The following is an 18658-nucleotide window of genomic DNA, read 5'->3' on the forward strand; positions in this document are numbered from 1 at the left end:
TACAGATCTATTGGCAGAAATACTGAGATAATGCCCAAGAAGCTCTTTGAACACTTGACATATGCTACACAAGCACTACATATTATAATCATCCTATACAAGAACACAATGCCTGTGGAACTAAAGATACCAAATATACTTGGAGAGTCCTGTCATGGAGTCTACCTAGGCATGTCTATGCAATCTGCAAATCTATATGAGTCTAATTTCAGACTCATGGTGCACATAATATTTAGAATTATCAATCTAGTAAATAATTTTGGTTGATTACTCTGCTGCCATTAACATATTAATGAAATTATGAACTGATTAAATTTAAATAAATTTCAAGATAGGTACCTTTTGAGTTAATGAAGGAAGGGGGAGATCATTTACAACTCAATACAAAAGCAAGCATCTCTGAAAGGAAGAACCAGCTTATCGCAACACAAGCGGTGCCCTGCTGGACCAGGCCAAAGGCCCATATAGTCCAGCTTTCTGTTTGTATAGTGGCCAAATAGATGCCTATGAAAAGCACGCAAGCAGGACCTGACTGCAAAGGCACTCTCCTGACCGGTGATTCCCAGCAACTGGTATACAGAGACATACTGCCTCCAACTGTGGAGGTAGAACATAGCCATTATGACCAGTAGATATGGCATGGTCTCAGGTTCAAGTATTATAAGGGAAAGAAGAACTACTCCTTCTCCACACCATGCATGATCTTAAATACTTCTGTTATGGGAATCTGGCTGACAGTAAGAAATCTTAACCTATTTGAAAATAATTATATTAAATTGTGGAAAGAGGCTGAGAAAGAGTTGGAGATACGGGAGAGAACGAAACCCTCCTGTTAGGTAGAATTTCAGCCATTAAAATGAATATACTCCACAGGATGTTGTTTTTATTCCAATTAATCCCGGTTTTAAATAATTTAAACTGCTTCAAAGAATGGAAAAAACCACGATATCTCTAAATTCATCTGGCAGGGGGAAAAGCCAAGAATTAAACATAAAATTATGATAGATACAAAAGAAAGAGGAGGCTTTGCCTTGCCAGATCTGCAATTGCATTATGAGGCAGATTGTTTGTGTTGGTTAAAAGAATGGATTGTATTGAACAATAAAGACATTTTAGATTGAGAAGGTCATGATTTAAAATTTGGCTGGCATTCATGCCTTTGGTATGGGAAGGCTAAAATCTATAATAGTTTTATGAACCACATTCTTAGGAAGAATCTGTATAGAGTCTGGGAAAAATATAAAAACCTGCTGGAAAGAAAAACACTTTTATGGCTATCTCCCACTGAAGCAATTACAATTAAGAGAGTTTCTATGGATAGACAATGTGCGACTTACAGAATAAGGATACACTTCTGTCTAAAATGTATCATTTTTTATTAGACTGGGAAACAAAAGACAAGCTAGTTAAAGCTTTAATGACACACTGGCAATAGATATAGGGCATAATACAGATCTTAACCTCTGAGAGAAACTTTGGAAAACAACCTGAAATTTACTACATGTTATTCATTGAAAGAGAATTATTTGAAAATGATTCATAGATGGTACTTAACTCCGAATAGGTTGGCTAAGATTTCTAAAACAGAATCAGATATGACTTGGAAGTGTAAAGAAGCAGAGGGAACCTGAATAGACATGGTTAGGATTGTGCTGTTGGCCTGCTATTTTAGGCACACCACTTGGGAGTAACACCTTAGAGACTAACTAAGTTTGTTCTTAGTTAGTCTCTAAGGTGCTACTGGACAATTTTTTCACTTGGGAGTAAGCCCCTCTAAACTAAATGGGGTCGTAATGCCAAGTAAGCATGCATAGGATTGGGTTTTATATGTGTTAGTACAGCTGGTCAGCAATGTAGTTGTTTTTATTGACATAAGTCATGCAGCTATGTATTTTAGCAGCAAAAGAAACTGTAAGCGTGCACTGACCCTATTTGGAGTATCTATGTACGATGCAAGATTATAGACAATGTTTGTTACAGTTAAATAAAAGGTAAAGGTACCCCTGCCCGTATGGGCCAGTCTTGACAGACTCTAGGGTTGTGCGCTCATCTCACTCTAGAGGCCGGGAGCCAGCGCTGTCCGCAGACACTTCCGGGTTACGTGGCCAGCGTGACAAGCTGCATCTGGCGAGCCAGCGCAGCACACGGAAACGCCGTTTACCTTCCCGCTAGTAAGTGGTCCCTATTTATCTACTTGCACCCGGGGGTGCTTTTGAACTGTAGGTTGGAAGGCGCTGGGACCGAGCGACGGGAGCGCACCCCGCCGTGGGGATTCGAACCGCCGACCTTTCGATCGGCAAGTCCTAGGCGCTGAGGCTTTTACCCACAGCGCCACCCGCATTCCCAATACAGTTAAATACTGTATTGCAATTCCTATGATAAGTATAATTGGCCAGCATACTGTAGAAACATTTTTTTAAAGAAGCTGTTACAGAGAAATAGAAGTTTTATAAAAACAATGAGAACAGATAAACTCTAATGTTCAAAGAATGGTGAGCTTAAAGCACTCTCTAGGATCAGTGTAAGAGGATAAGAGTGATAAACCTGGGCACTGCAAGGATAGATGAATATTAGTTACATTCAAGTACTAATTGAGTGGGCCTGAATGGTGCTTAAATCATCGATATCCAGGTGCTTAGCATTGCTTAGGATAAAGCAATTAGAACTTAGAGGAAGAGGTGATAAGATTTAACAAGGCAACCATTTGATGTTTGTCACTGAATCATTATTTTTATTTAATGGTAAACTAAAATATATTGTCCAGGATTAGAAACAAGTTTGATGTCCTTATTACTGTACATAGTGACTTTTTGGACTAACTACACAATAGTATTGAATGGACTATTAAAAGTGACAACTGTGTTAAATTTTAATGTTAGCCACTCATATTAAATGTATGGATTTCCCTACCAGTAGTGTGTATCTATTTCTGATATAGGCTAACAACTAGATATATAGTATATTGGGAGAAATTATTATGATCTTTTGGTCTTCACATAGAATCATAGCATGAATCCAAACATGTGTCTGTGTCCGCTTCTCTGGAGCAGCAGAAAACAACCTTTCTCCCTCCTCTATGTGACATCATTTTATATATTTGAACATGGCTATCATATCACCCCTTAACCTCCTCTTCTCCAGGCTAAACATGCCCAGCTCCCTTAGCCATTCCTCATAAGGCATTGTTTCCATCGTGTCTTGCCCTTATATCAAATGAATGGGCAACTTAAAAATGAACTGATCAATGATTGAACGGAGTAGAGATGAATGGACCATTCCTACCTGCAGCACAATTAACCAAGATGTATTTATGCAAAGTTAAAGATTTCCTATTCTCCAAATGTTTTTAAATGAAATACAAGATCAGCTAGAAAGGCCTGGGAACATTAACTATGAGAAGTATCACTGCTGATACAAAATTCTGCAGTATACCTGAGGAACATGGTACCAGGAAAGAAGAACCTATGACCTGCCCAGATGCTGTTGAACCCCTATTTCAATCAAACAGATAGCTAACAGGAGTTGTCCAGTAACGTTAAGAGGGCCACAGATTCCCTACAATGTAGAGAATCATTGCAATTATTTTACATACATTGAAGCTTTAATCTCATCATCACTTCTTGTATTTCCTGCATTTCATTTCCCTCTAATATCACAGGTATATCATTCTCTGTATGTTTATCCATATGTTAGAGTGTGTGTGTGTGTGTGTGTGTACATAAACACACACATATATACCTGCCAACTGAGAATGACATTCCATGTTTTTGATGAAGATGAAAGCTGGTCCATGAAAGCTTATGCCATTTTTAAGTCTTTAATGTGCCACAAACCTAATTTGTGAATGTGATACCATATACAGTGGTGCCTCAGTCTTTGAATGTAAGCCGTTCTGGAAGACTGTTCAAGTTCTGAAATGTTCGAAAACTGAAGTGCAAAGGGTGGTCTGCAAATTAAATAGAGAAAATTGGAAAAAAAACTCAGTGGAAGCCGTTCACCTTCCGAGGTATGTTGGAAAACAGAAGTATTTACTTCTGAGTTTTCAGCATTCAAAAACTGAAACCCTTTCCGAGATGTTCAAAAACCAAGGTACCACTGTATTTGTGTCTATGATGTCAGAGAGAGACAATAACATGAAGCAACAGCATCCTAATAGACCAAAAGCAAGTAAATAGTTATAACAGATGCTAAATTTATTAAAGCACGGGTGTGGTTGTTGAAGGACTTGCATGAGTAAAGGGATGTATGAAGAAAGGAAAGGTAAACCAAGCACTAAGGAGTACCAGGGTCTAACAACATAATCCTGTGCATGTTAACTAATAACTAAATCCCACCATATTCAAGGTGGAACGAAAAATGAATTAGTCAAATGCATTTCTACTGCAACAATGTATAAAATATGTTAGTAGGATTTAGGTTCAGTTACCTTACCCAGTTTTGTTCTCATAGACATTTTCATGGATTGCAGTAGAAGAACAGGGAGCATCCTGCTTTGACCTAAGAACACTCAATTGTCTGGCATCCTGAGCTCTTGTTAGAACACCTGGCTTCAATAAGTGCACTGGAATGTGTGAAAAATTCTTGCATCCCTATAATTTACTTGAATGGGATTAGAATTTCATTTGCTTCCAATTCATATGGATATGTTTTTGTAGCTATATAGGTCCAGCCACACTGTTCCAGCTAACATGAAAGCTACATCTTATAATGTAATCACCGCTGCACAGTTTTACTTTACTGTTTTCATTCCTCTCTCTCTCTCTCTCTCTCTGTGTGTGTGTGTGTGTGTGCGCGCGCGCATGTCTCAATCCCTTGATATGGTTATCTATGGTCTGGCTTGTTGCACTGCATTTTCTTGGTCACTTCAAGCAGACTTTTCAAATAATTTTATGTTCAGCTAGGTTTTACTCAGAGTAGACCTGCTGAAATTAATGAACTCTGTCTTGGTCATTAATTGCAGTAAGTCTACTCCGAGTAAATTTTATTTGACTACCACCCAATATCTGTAATTTAATTTTATTTATTTTTAATGTATTTTTATTAAAGATTTTCTTGATTTACAGAAGTATGTGTAATGTCTCTCTCTCATATTTTTTCCATGTAACATTTTTACAAAGCAGTTTCATTTGTTGAGACATTAGGAAGAAAAGGGGGAGAGGGGTGGAGGGGGGAAGATGGGTGGAGGTAGGGTCAGGTGGCAATGTTTCTATTTTACTTAATGTATGTAGGGTTTGGTGTCAGCATTGCTTGTGCAGGTTCTCTGTTGTTCACTTGTGTTCCTTTGGTGGTGAGAGAGGTTGGGGTTGGCCTAGGGTGTGGTTGTTTGTTTGTGATTGGCTGTGGTGATCTTTGTTTTCATGTGTGAGTGGGGTGGGTGGGTGTTTTGGATCAGGTTAGCCATATTGATTTGTATGCTGTTGGTGGATTATTGTCATTGTCTTATTGGGCTGTGTATGTGATAAAGGGGAGCCATACGGAGATAAAGGTGTCTTCTTCTGTTTGTCCTCGTGTCAGTTTCAGTTTATTGGTTAATTTTTCTAGTAAGGCTGTTTCCCATACTATTTGGTACCATTGGTCCATGCTTACTCCTGGCAGGTCTCTCCAGTGTCTGGTTATGGTGTTTCTGGCTGCTGAAAGTAGGTGGGTTATGAGTTCTTTGTGGTGTAAATGAGCATTATTGTCTTGAAAGATGTTTAGTAGGGCTAATTGTGGGGTGATTTCTAATACTTGCTTAGTTATTTTGCATATTTCTCGTATGGCTGTTGGTCAGAATAGTTGGATTTGGGGGCACTTCCACCACATGTGGAGGTATGCACCCTCTCCAGCATTTTGGTGAGGTTCCTGGGCATATTAGTGCTAGTTTTCTTGGTGTTAGGTACCACCTGACCCAATATCTTTTATGAATTTTACATTTTGCATCTCAGTTCAACTAACTTGCAAAGGATTTCAGAAAGTGGTGAGACATGATTTCAAATTTTGATGAGACATAATGAATGAATGAATGTTTATGAATGAACATGATTTGAACATATAGTGAAGCAACTGTAAGACTGATTAAAGCTGTAATGCTATATATGCTTATCAAAGAGTAAGTTCCATTGAATTCAGTGGGTTTGTTCTGAATCCATTGAATTCAGTGGGGTTTGTTCTGAACCGGTATGTTTAGGATTGCACTGTAAATGTGCCAAATAATGCAAACACTACATCATAACATTAATATTTTGTTAGGTGGCGCTATGTTAAGGCACATCAAAGAATAACAAATGTATGGCTGCATAAGCTTTCTCAGGTTAGAGACTGCTTCATCTGCTCTGCCTGTTAAGAATCCATTGCTGTTTTGAAGCACCTATAGAACAGAGCTTATTTATGTTAATGAAAACATCTTTTCTAATTCTTCCAATCTTTATGTAAATAACTAATTGCATGTGAAGAATATGTTCAAAAAACATTTTGTCTATTTGATTGTATATCTATCTGATCATATTTAAATTCAGGTGTCATGTATCATGGTTTGAGTATGTGGTAGAGAAAACCCACAGGAGCAGGCAGCAGGAATTTTAACATATTTTGAAACATTTTACAAGGTTAAAAAACTAACTCTTGTAAAGGTTTGCAACTGGGATCAGCACAGCGACTGGGACTACAAGAAGATCCTGACTGAATCTCTCTCGCTGCATCAAACACAGATGTGAAGTGCTGCTCACAGCAAAACAAGGATATGTTAAAAGTGGGTTAATAAGATATGAAGCATATCAGTACTGAGCATATATTAAAGAACTTTTGAGGAGTACTTTTCACTAATGAAAGATTAATATAATCTGCTCTTTTGCTTTCACTTCCACTACTCCATTAAGAGCCATTAGGAACATATATTTTCTGGGCAATAAAGATAGGATGGAGGGGCTACTTAGTATGTTGAAGAACGAAACATCTCCTATCTCTTTAGTTTGCATTTATTCAGAGAGATTAGCCACATCAGATGAAAGTGTGCCTCATTCCTAACCGATACTTCATTGATTATGTAGCTGCATTCATGATTTGAAGATTTGGTAACTTGAGTGGCCCAGTTCATACAGTGAGCTATCTAGACCTAACCAATAAGTAGTGAGAGTTGGCCTGCTCATATGGCAGTAGCTACATCTACTACCTGATCTAAATATTATTTCACTTCCAGATGGCCAGAATGCTGATGCTGTAACTATGGGCAAATTTTGTCTTAAAGCAGAGCAAGTTATGTACTCTGCCCTCATTCCTGACAACAAAAACACCAACAGATGTATGCTGTTGCACTTGCAGAAAATCAGAATTGACTGGACTTAGGGAGCACAGAGCTTTGACAGAGCCAGTCAGGTACTCTATGAGGAAATACTTTTGAAAAGCCCATAGGATAATTGTGGCAGGTCACCACTTAATTCTCAGCTCTGCAATAGCAAATCAGTGTTATGAAGGGCTTAAGAGAAGTTGTTGAGTGCTATGAGATGCTTTACCAAGAAGACCCTCATACTCTGCTGACCAGCAGGGTGGGGGTGGGGAGCAGTGTTGAAACCATGTACCTCAAAAAAATCTACTGGGTATCAATTTCTGGCCTGGAGGTAAGGGCTGTAACAAAAAGTTAACCCAAGTGAGGAATCTAAACCTTCAGCAAGCATTTGGACAAGGGGGAAAAAATCTGTGAAGTTTCAGATACTGAACAGGATTTGGGCTTTTATTTGTCTCCCAGAGTTCTAACCCTTCACCCCATCAAACCAGGATATGAAGTACAGAGACTAAATATAACCCATGAAGTAGGATTCCTGCTCATACATTTCTGAAAAACATGGACGATGGCAGTGGCGCTTATCTGTTGGCAGCAGGGCGCCCATGTAGGCATCGCCTCAGGGGTTTCCACCGCCTATGGTGACTGCTTCACCCCAACCTCATGGGTGGGCTGGGCCCGATAGTTTATTTAACTTCACTTCCTATAAACGGGAGCATTATTCATAGAAAGGTGCCTACTTGTAATATTACCCCAAAAACAAAAGTGAAAACTACAAAAATCCATACTAAATAGCTTTTTGATTTTTGTTAGGATGAATGAGAATACTGCATGGGAAAGGTGCTGTTGCTATGCATAGTACTGGCAGTGGGCAGTGTGGATCTTGAACCTATTCTTGTAGAAAACTTTTAGTATTTATTCAGAAGTAACAAAATATGTATAGTAAGGAATAAAGGCTGTATTAGGAGATTTTAAAACGACTGTGATGCAACCCCCCCCCCCTAACTTAGGAGGAACCTAAGAGGAACTCTTATCAAAATTTGACTAACTCTGAAGTAAATTACAAGACAGGAAAAAATTCTGTTTGCATTTTTGCCCCTACATACATAAAGCCTGCCTATCTACATGCAGGTTTATGCTAATTTAAATAAATACATTTGAACTCAGTGCCTTAGTCTGTAACCCCAGTCTACAAATATTTCCCAGCAGATCAAAACCAGGATTTGAACCCAGAGTCATTAACTGTCTTTATAGCCCAGTCTTTGCCATGATTATCTCACTATTTCAATGGGACTTGCTTTTAAGGATCACAGGCTAAACTAGATAAATTCAAGGAAACAATATATTTTAGTGTACAGGCCCTCATTTTCACATGACTGGACCTTTGCCTTAGTTGCTAAATATTATCTCCTGACTTGCTTTTATGAAACAAACTATTTCACGTTGTGGTGAAAGTTCATGGAAAATCTATTAAGTTGTAAAGATACCCAACTCATACTATTTGATAACACAGGTGGACTTGAGTTCAAATGCTCTGCCCTTGGCTAGTTTGTGGTATACTTCAATTTCATATTTTTTTATTAGTTAAATAATTTCCTGAATATCTAAAAGTGCTAATAATAAACACTACAGTGTTACTTAAAGGTGTATATGTAAGTTATTGCTTGAATAGCACATTCCATTTTACTTTTCTTAGAAAATGTTCTAATATACAGCCACAGAACTGACAGAAATGGATCTACCTACAAATGTTTTGGCAACCAACACACCCATTCCTTTTGTCACAACAGCAGCAACAATTTATCCTCTTCCTTTTTACTTACTGTTTGAACTTTGAGGAAATCCTGTTAAGGAAGATGGACCATTCATTCCAGGCAGAAGAACTGGAGGAAGGCCAGGGAGTCCTGGGTAAGCTGCTGGCAAACTGATTCCATGAAGTGAGCTGCTCTCCATCATGCCTGGCTGCTGTACTGTTAAGCCTAGAACATCTGTAGCCTTCTTTATACGGTCCAATTCCTGCTGTGCCATCAGCTGTCTAACAGTTGTAGGAGCTAAGTAGTCTTTTTCCCGGTCCAGTTGACTTCCCACAGCTTCTCGCACTTTTGAAATATGTTGTTTGGAAAAGATATGGTCTCTTACGGACAAACGTGCAGAATACTTCACCCCACATAGGGAACACTCTGGTCTTGAGCCATCAGTTGCATTCTGATTGATCATGAATGGCTTCCCTATGTTAATTTTGAACTTCTTCTCTTTTGCTCGAGCATTTTGAAACCAAACCTGAACCACACGTTTTGGCAGGCCAATCTCATTCCCTAGCATTTCGCATTCTTGCATGGTTGGAGTCCGATAGTCGCTAAAGCAAGCCTTCAAGACCTTAAGCTGCAGATTACTCATTTGCGTCCGAAATCGTTTGTGACCTGGCCGGTCACTGTTTTTCGATTTAAAAGGGTTGCTTGCTCCAAAGGGATTAGGTGAACTTGGATCAGCTATGCTCGATGTTTCACTGCGATCAGCATTATCATCAGGGTCATCAGTAATGTAAACACTTTGGTCAAGTTCACTATCTTTGTCACTGTAATGCATTGACGGGCTAGTCAGGGAGAATAGAAATTTGTCATCGCTGTTCTCCATATTAGGCATGTTTGTGTTTTTTGGCAAACTGTCATTCAGAACATTTTTTGGCTCTTTAGGAGAGGATGTGGATTTCACATCTCCTGAACTACCGGTCATACTTTCCATTTCATTGTTTCCTTCATCTCCTGTTGTAGCATCGCTGATTGCTGTGTTAATTGATGAAGTCTCATCAAAGTCAGTTTTATTCTGGTCATACCCACCATCAGCAGGAGCTGTGTTCAGATTCTCTATGTCTTCGTTGCATTCTGCTTTGAAGGAAGAAGGGCTTAAAAGATTCTTCGGTGACATTTCTGCAGTTTTACTAACTGGAGTTGAGACAGTAGAAGCTAATTCATTTTCACTCGATAAATCAATCTTTGTTAATGATAACGATGGATAATCAAAAAACATGTATTTGTGTGGGCTCTCTCCTCCATCTTCATTGGCTATCAAAGGACTTGGTGGCAAACTATAACCTGCTTGTTTTCCTTCATTCCAGTGCCGAGAGCGAATATGACTTTCTAAAGCAGACTTTGCTTTAAACAGTGCTCGGCAAAAAGGACATCTTTTATGAGACTGAGCTGGACCTACTGCACGGAATTGTCCTTTTCTTTCTCGAGCTCTTGTATTCTGAAACCAGACTTGTACAACTCTCTTTTTTAGTCCTACTTCACGTGCAATGTGATCTAGCATTTTTCTGGTAGGATTGGAATCTAAAAGGTATTTTTCGTAGAGTATTTCCAGTTGCTCTGGAGTAATTGTAGTTCTCAATCGCTTATCCCGATGCTGGTCCTCACCACTGTTCCCCCCCTCTTTTTCACTACAGTTGTTGTCTTCCTTATCATCCAGTTTTCGTTTAAGTGAGCCAGGAATTGAAGCAGCGTGGTGAGCTGTATGAGCTGAGCTCACTTGTGGTGCCACCTGAGCTAAAGAACTGCTCAGCAATTGTCCAGTCATCAGAGGGTTATTTGGATCAAATATCATATAGGGCATATCCATAGGCCTTTCTAAAAACTGGGAATGAAGGAACTGATTTTGGGCTGCTAAGAAATGCATGTGCTGGTGCTCTTGCCAAAGTTCTAGAGTGGGAAAGGCAACTGTACACTGGTCACATGGGTACTGTAGTAACTGAGGAGGTAGACTGTTCTGAAGAGGCGTCATTTGGATTGCTAAAGGGCTGGAGGGAACAGGGGTCGTCTGTGATGCAGAAGGTGGTCTGCCTCCTATTTGGGATTGTTTCTGTTGCTGTGTTTGAGAAGCTGAGGGCTGTGGATCAGAGGAGGTGGTTGGTGCAGGCTGCACTGATTTGTTGCCTTGGGAGGAAGCCTCCACTTGCTTAGGTATGGGATCATTTTGCTTTGGCTTTTCTGTTGGCTCAGGTTTAGGAGAGGTTTTTCCAGGTTCAGGTTTGGGTGATGGCATCAAAGGAGTACTGGAACCAGATCCAGAGCTTACTGTTGTTAAAGCCATACTTTTTGACGAATCAGATGGGCCAGAAACTGTGCAGTTCTTGTAAAGCATTTGATCTGTGGCATCCATTGAATCTTCTGTTTGGCTTTCATCTTGTGCATCATCATCTTCGTCTTTATAACACAGCTTTTTCTGATGTGTAATTAAGTCAAAGATCCTGGGAAAAACTACGCTACATTTTTTACATTGATACTGCATGTTGCTTGTCCGAATGTACCTCTCATTGGTGAGCTCCCTCTTCTCAGTATCTTTAGTTTCAGCTTGATTTTCATAACTTTTACGAGCCTTCTGTCGTGCATTTTGGAACCATACAACGATAACTCGAGTAGGTAGGTTAAGTACAGTTGAAAGTTGTTCAATTTCATCATCTTTTGGATAAGCATTTGTGTCAAAAAAATCCTGCAAGACTCTGAGCTGGTAGTCAGTAAATCTAGTTCTAGATGATCGCTTGCTGAACGCTGAATCAGATTTGTAATGCTCTAAAGAACTTGGCTGTGGTTCAATTCTTATATCTTCCAAAACTGTTATTGGAGGATTGCTAAAATTATATGGGGAATCCTTGTTTCTTTGTCGCTCCTTAAATAGGGTATTTCGAAACCAGTGTTTGATAACCTTTTGGGAAAGGCCAGATTTCTCTGCCATTTCTTGAATCTGTTCTTCACTCGGTGAATTATTAATATCAAAATATGCCCTCAAGATTTTTAATTGGTCATCAGTGATTCTTGTACGTGGCCGCTTGAACTGAGAATGCCGTAGGAAATTTGGATCTAATCCTAGCTGTTGCTGACAAAGCTGAGTAAGATCTGCAGACAGCGCATCCATTGGTGGTAGCTGGAGGGCAAGTTGAGGAGGCAATCCTGGGTGTTGCACTGGCTGCATCATAATTGGAGGGAAAAGTGGAAGATCTAATGAAACTGGCAGCTGCACTGGTGGTGGTACAGAAGGTGGTGGTGGAGGAGGAGGTGGCGGTGGGGGTGGCGGTGGAGGCGGCGGTGTTGGTGGTGGAGCCTGCAAAGGAGTAGGAGTAATGCTTTGAATCTTTCCAGAACTGGATGAAGAAGGTTGTGAAGAAGGCGGAGGTGGAGGCGGAGGTGGTGGTGGAGGAGGAGGTGGTGGTTCTGGGGAAGATGGTGAAATAGGATAAAGCTTGTCATAAGCCTCCCTGTATTGACGGGCAAACTTTTCTAATGCACCGTATGGAAAGAACTGTCCATGAACATGTTCTTGGTGGCTCTTTAATATAAGAATGTTGGAAAACAATTTACTGCATGCTGCACATTCCAATTTGTCAGTATTTTCGCAATCACCAGCTTTATTTTTTTTCTGTACTTTCTGTCTATTCTCATTATATTGAATAACCAGCTCAAAGCCGAAGTTTTCCAACAATGCCTTGGCTGCATTTCCTCTTGCCCCAGAAGCAATTCTAGGTGGTGGGATGGTTGGTTCAGTGGATTTCTGCTTCTTTATATCTTTGTTTTCTTTCAGTCCTTCACTATCACTTGTGAATTCTTGCTTTGGTTTTTCTTGTTTCTCTGAAATCTCTTCCGATTCCTTATATGGTGGTGTATCCTTCATCATCTGGCACTCAGCACTTACTGCACTGTTCTGCTCTGTTTTCACTAACTTATTTGTTTGCTGCTGCTTTTGTGACTGGATTGGAGGTGGCGTCACTTGATACTGTTGTGCTTGCTGCTGTAGTATCTGTAGCTGCGTCTGACCAACATGGTGCTGAGTTTGCATCTGCTGCTTCAGGTCTTCTAGCAGTGAGCCTGCCATACCCGCCATGCCAGGCATACCAAATGCAGCAGAACCAGGCAAACCCAGATCAGGACTCAAACTGAACTCTGTCCCAGGAATATAGAATGGAAAAAGAAACTGTGGCTGCTGAAACTGCAGTAGCGCCTCTGGTGTCATAGGAAAATGTGGCAAAAATGCTGGATTTAGGAACTGGGGTTGAAAGAAAGCTGCTTGCTGTTGCAATTCATGCTGGAGTTGCATTTGCAGTTGTGCTGGTGACTGGGGAGGATGATGTGTAGGCTGAGCAGAAACTAATTCAGAAACTTGCTTTTTATTTAATTCTTTGGCATCTATGTGGGTTTCCTTGCTGTTAACTGCTGGTAATATTGTAGGATCTACCATCCCCTGGCTGGGGCTATTAACATTTCCTGTTATGCTGTTTCCACTCATTGCATTACTACTTGGTTCTAATTTTGCAGCCCTTGCCTTAGTTTGATGAAGCACAGATCTCATATGAATTTCCAGTGTAGAACTTTGGCTATAAGAAACATTGCAAATGCTGCATTTGTAGGGTTTGTTGTCAGTGCTGCTGTTAGCTTCTTGAGGGACTGGACTGGATGCTTCCTGCAACACCTTTTTGAGTTTATGCAAATGAGACACTGAGTTATAATGAACCAAAAGAATGTTCTTTTGAGTGAAAGATTCTTTGCACACTGTACATTTATATGGGCGAGAAGGATCTAGAAATTTTTCCATAGTAAAATTTGGCCCTTTTCTAAAAGGTAAGGTCCGCTTTGGTTCTGAGCCCATTTCATCTGGAATGGAGCTACTATCACTTCCTACAGGACTTGCTTTACCTTCCTGGTCCATCTCGTATTCTCTTTCTATATCCTGTTCTAGTGCATGTTCATCTTGTGCCATACTTTCGTTCTCTGCCCAGAGTTCACCATTTACAGGTAAAGATGCACACAACTGCTGAATTTCAGCTTCACTGAGTTCAGGGTGGCCTGCTTCCAAATGTTTTTTTAAAGCCTGGAATGTACGGAAGCTACGTTGGCAAAGGCTACACATAGTAGCAGCCCGAATAGCATGATACTGGGAATGTATTTGAAGCTTCTGCATAGTCTTAAAAGCCAAGCTACAATGGTTACAACGATATTTATAGACATGGCGATCAGAAACAGAAAGCTGCTGCCTCTTCTGCTGCTCATTCAACTGATCAGGCAGTGATTCGACGATCTTTATATCTTTACTGCTGTTTTTGTTCCAATCTGGCATTTCAGTAGATTCTTTGAGTGGCTTCTGTTCCTCTGTTTTAATTTCCATTCCAGTTTTTGATTCTTCAAGCCCAGAGGTGTTCTTCTCATCTGGAGGACTTTCACCTGGTTAAAAAAAAAAGGAAAGAAATTATATAGCTCCATTGCATTTGAATACATAATACATATTAAAAGAAAGAACTTCCAGAGGAGGAGCCAGTATGCTGCAGCAATAACAACAAAGAGCCTCGTGGTACTGTAAAGGCTGTCTAATTTATTATGGCATAAGGTTTCATGGCCCAGTGTTGACTTCATCACAGGCTTGTGATCCATGAAAGTACCATAAGACTCTCTGGCATCAAATGAAGGATGCACCAAAACACCCCCACCCCACCCCACCCCAAACAAGGAGAATTTTGTTGCAATGAGTGACTATATCTGTTTTCAAAAGAAATATACGTAGTTCACGAGCCTGAATTTTGGGCACAAGAACCCATCTAGAATTGAGTCAGACCAATAAAAATCTAGTTCCAGTGTTCTTAATATTGTTGTAAATAGATTCTTAAACACATTCCCCAAACACAGGACCAAGCTGTTTCTCTGATACACAAGGGATATTATCCAGCTGGAAACTTCTTCATGTGAAGCATGAACTCTACAACTGAATTAGAGGCCCCTTCATTACTCTTACAAAATTGCTTTATGCAAAGTATCTGGAATTATCTCACTTCCCACCAAAGTGACCAGCACCACAAATGAGTCATGGTCTAAACCACTGAGCCTCTCGGGCTTGCTGATCGGAAGGTTGGCAGTTCGAATCCCCATGATGGGGTGAGCTCCCATTGCTCTGTCCCAGCTTCTTCCAACCTAGCAGTTCAAAAGCACACCAGTGCAGCTAGATAAACAGATACCGCTGTGGCGAGAAGGTAAACAGCATTTCCATGTGCTTTGGCACTCATCACGGTCCTCTGTGAGCCAGTAGCAGTTTAGTCATGCTGGCCACATGACCGGGAAAGTTGTCTGTGGACGAACGCTGGCTCCCTCGGCTGGAACTGCCTTTGACTGGACATAACCGTCCAGGGTCCTTTACCTTTTTCCTTTATCATACAGTAGATAGCTGTATGGACTAGGGGCATAGATTGGATGGACTGAATGCAGCCTACAAGTCTTAAAATGTGTAACCCAACCTAGATGTTGTATCTGTTCAAAGAAACATATATACATATACTGTATGCTATAAAAGTGCTACGTTCATGAAACGCTGCTGAAGAAAATCAGGCCTTATTTTTCTTTGGTTAATATAGCAAGCACACCCCAAAAGGAGAGGAGGTTTATCAACAAAAGACTGCAATGTTCGCCCTCTGCAGGCTTGGCTTTTTCTTGCAATACCTGAATATTTCCCAGATCCTTCAGCTGTCAGACTTGCAGAGGCATCACAGTCAGATTTCTCTGAAGCAGCTGCTGGCAGTAGCATACTATTAGGCATCATCACATCTGGTACAGGAACCTTTAAAACAACAACAACAACACACACAACTCAGGGAAGTTTTTAATGTGTGACATTTTAATGTATTTTTAATCTTTGTTGCAAGCCGCCCAAAGTGGCTGGGGAAACCCAGCCAGATGAGTGGGGTATAAATAAAACAACAACAACAACAACAACAACAACAACAACATTATTATTATTATTATTATTATTATTATTATTATTATTATTATCAGGCATGATACTGTGCTCACCAAGAGAATTGCACTGTTTATCACATCATCACATCATCACATATGGCCAACTGAAACAACTAAGTTTGATTAATCTCGGAATTAAGCTCACAGATGTAGCAGTGAAAATGGTGTGGATGCAGGATTACTAACCAAAATGTCCCTAGCAAGACAGGTAAGGAGAGCTATTGAAAGGCTCACTTTCTGTTACATGTCAAAAGTGCACTTTAAGCAGCTGCTGAGAAAAGGCAAAACAAAATAACTACTTCTGAGAGTACTAGTACAATCCAGTTTGTACCAATTGGTATAATGGTCAAATCTTGAAATTGGGAGGGACTCTTTTTGTTTTCAAATCAGGTGGCAACTTCTACTGATTATGCTTAGGCATATATACCTCTGATATGGGGTTCCTGCTTTGCACTTAGGACCTTAAATCACAACTGATTCTCTTCCAGCACATGCCAGACCTATAATTCTAAAGATGCTTTCACATAATACTTCACAACACATTAGAGCTTTTTTGTGATATCTGAGTCAGGTTTGATCATAATTAAGAAAGGAAAGAATATGGAAGACAGTGTGATTGTAAATTCTAGGCAACGTAAGTTGCTGATATAGGTTTTAAATAACACTGCATAAAGCAGTAGCCACACAAATGCTTTTAGCCTTTTAACTTTCCTGCCACCATATTACTATAACTTTTTTTTAATTGCTCATATTTATTACCCTGCTTTTCGATCAAGATACTCTTTTGAAAATTACAATGAACTACAAGGTTAGGATCCTGTCCTATTACTAATAAAGGTTTCATCTCCCCCATCCGGTAAATATAAAAACATTCTGGTACTTTTATCTGTTTCTTCACAATTTACCACTTCTCATAAAATTGCCAACCAACAGTAACTTCTTGTGTATTTAGCCCTCAGAACACTGTTTACAGTAAATTAAGACTAGTAGAACCAGTTTAGGATGTGCAGGGAGGCACTGAGGTGAGTGCCTTGATCTTGAAAGGTTGGTTTTAATGAGTGCTTCAGATTCTTGTGTCTTTGAAAATTAGGGTTAAATGAATAGGCCAAAGGGATGTACTAAGTTATTGGCAGGACTACGAAGAAATCTCAGGAGCCCAGGTTCCAAGTCTCTAGCTCTATCTACAATGCCATAATATATTCAGCATCATTTACAGTCCATGTACTTGTCAAATGTGCATCAGCATTTTAAACACTTACTGTCATAAGCAGTTTCTCTACACAGTCAGGAGACACACTGTGCAAATGGGTCAAATGCAGCTGAAGATGCATTTTGTTGCTCAGGACATCTTGGCAGAGGGGACAGCAGATAACAGGCTGCATAGAATGCTGTGACAGGACGTGCATCTGGATACGATTTGGGTCCCTGCTATTGTAGTTACAATAAGGGCACTGGTAAAACTGAAAAACATCCAACAAAGATTCAGCCCATTAGACAAAGCTTGCTTAATGCCCTGAGCAAATCATCTGTCACTACAGTATTACTAGCCCTCTTTTCAAGATGGCGCATCTTCTCCTGTCGCCTGCCACCTACAGTATCTTCCATCAATTCCTCACTACCTTCAGCCTCTATTAATACCCAGATACATGACTCACATGGGAAGACCACTGCCATGAAAAAAGGTGCAGGTTTAGAAGGAAGGAGGAGACCTGACTAGTCATGGGGGGTGAATTTTGGCAGCAAAAGAGTTTGGATACCATGTAAGTGAAGTCCTTAGCTTATACAGTTTTATAATTTTTATCTCATGACACCTGTTATTTTATAACATAGTATCTATTGAGTGGCCAGTCAGGAATTATCTGGAAAGAAATAAAGCACCTGTGGCTTAAAATATCAGATAATGGTAGCTGGGGTAAGTTTTGGACATGTTCTCTTTGGGATTCTGGATTTTTAATTCTTTTTTTAATTTTTAATTCTGGATTTTTAATTTTTCTCCCAAGCATCCAAACATGCACATATAGTGCTCTGGTAACTAGTTCTGACATAAGGATTTGCTTCTTATGATAAATGTGGGCCCTTTTATCTTTTTGCAACACTGACAAGGTCAGGAAGATGAACTAGAGGGAGAAGGTTTTCCAGCTGGTCTGTGTTGGCAGGGCCAACACAGCACCTGATGAATTAGAATGACATAGGAATTCACCCCCCCCCCAAAAAAAAATTTATGACATAAGAAAAACAATGCTACAAGGCAGTAAGGATCTAACAATACACTTTACCTGTTCGTGACCAAACTTATTTTCCTCAGAAAGTTTGGACTTTTTGGGTGCGCCATCTTCTTCTTTAGCCGGAAGTAGTGGTTGTTCCCCTGCTGCAGTAATTACTTTTGGTTCCTTCTCTGGTGTGTTTATTCCTGCTTCCAAGACAACATGTAAAAATACATTATAAATAGCGAACAGATTGCTGGGTTTACTGTGACTGCAACCCCTTAGGGTGGCTTTATTGCAATTTTAAATATTGCAGGGCTCCTTATTAAAGTTAAACCATTTTTGAAACTGAACAGGTACAAAGGTGACAGCACACTTATCTCTGAAGCAGAGCAGACTCTATAAATACATTAAAAATGTACTCTTCTCTCTTG

The 18658-nt window shown here is 40.0% G+C and overlaps 1 protein-coding gene across 8 annotated transcripts in view; it reads right to left on the bottom strand.

Moving 5' to 3' along the window:
• Positions 1-18658, bottom strand: part of ZFHX4 (zinc finger homeobox 4) — a 191449-nt gene that overhangs the window by 4541 nt on the left and 168250 nt on the right. For 6 of the 8 annotated variants that reach the window (XM_081873896.1, XM_081873897.1, XM_081873891.1 and 3 more), the window contains 4 exons: positions 18297-18433; positions 17280-17480; positions 15724-15841; positions 9079-14460 (listed from right to left, as the gene is read on the bottom strand). In XM_081873896.1, the coding sequence (XP_081730022.1) occupies positions 9079-14460; positions 15724-15841; positions 17280-17480; positions 18297-18433 (5838 nt within the window). The remainder of the gene's footprint in view (positions 1-9078; positions 14461-15723; positions 15842-17279; positions 17481-18296; positions 18434-18658) is intronic. The other 2 variants (XM_081873898.1, XM_081873895.1) reach the window with 1 other exon arrangement.

This window comes from Podarcis erhardii (genome assembly GCF_964252035.2).
Source record: "Podarcis erhardii genome assembly, chromosome: 8".
NCBI classification, from domain to species: domain Eukaryota; kingdom Metazoa; phylum Chordata; class Lepidosauria; order Squamata; family Lacertidae; genus Podarcis; species Podarcis erhardii.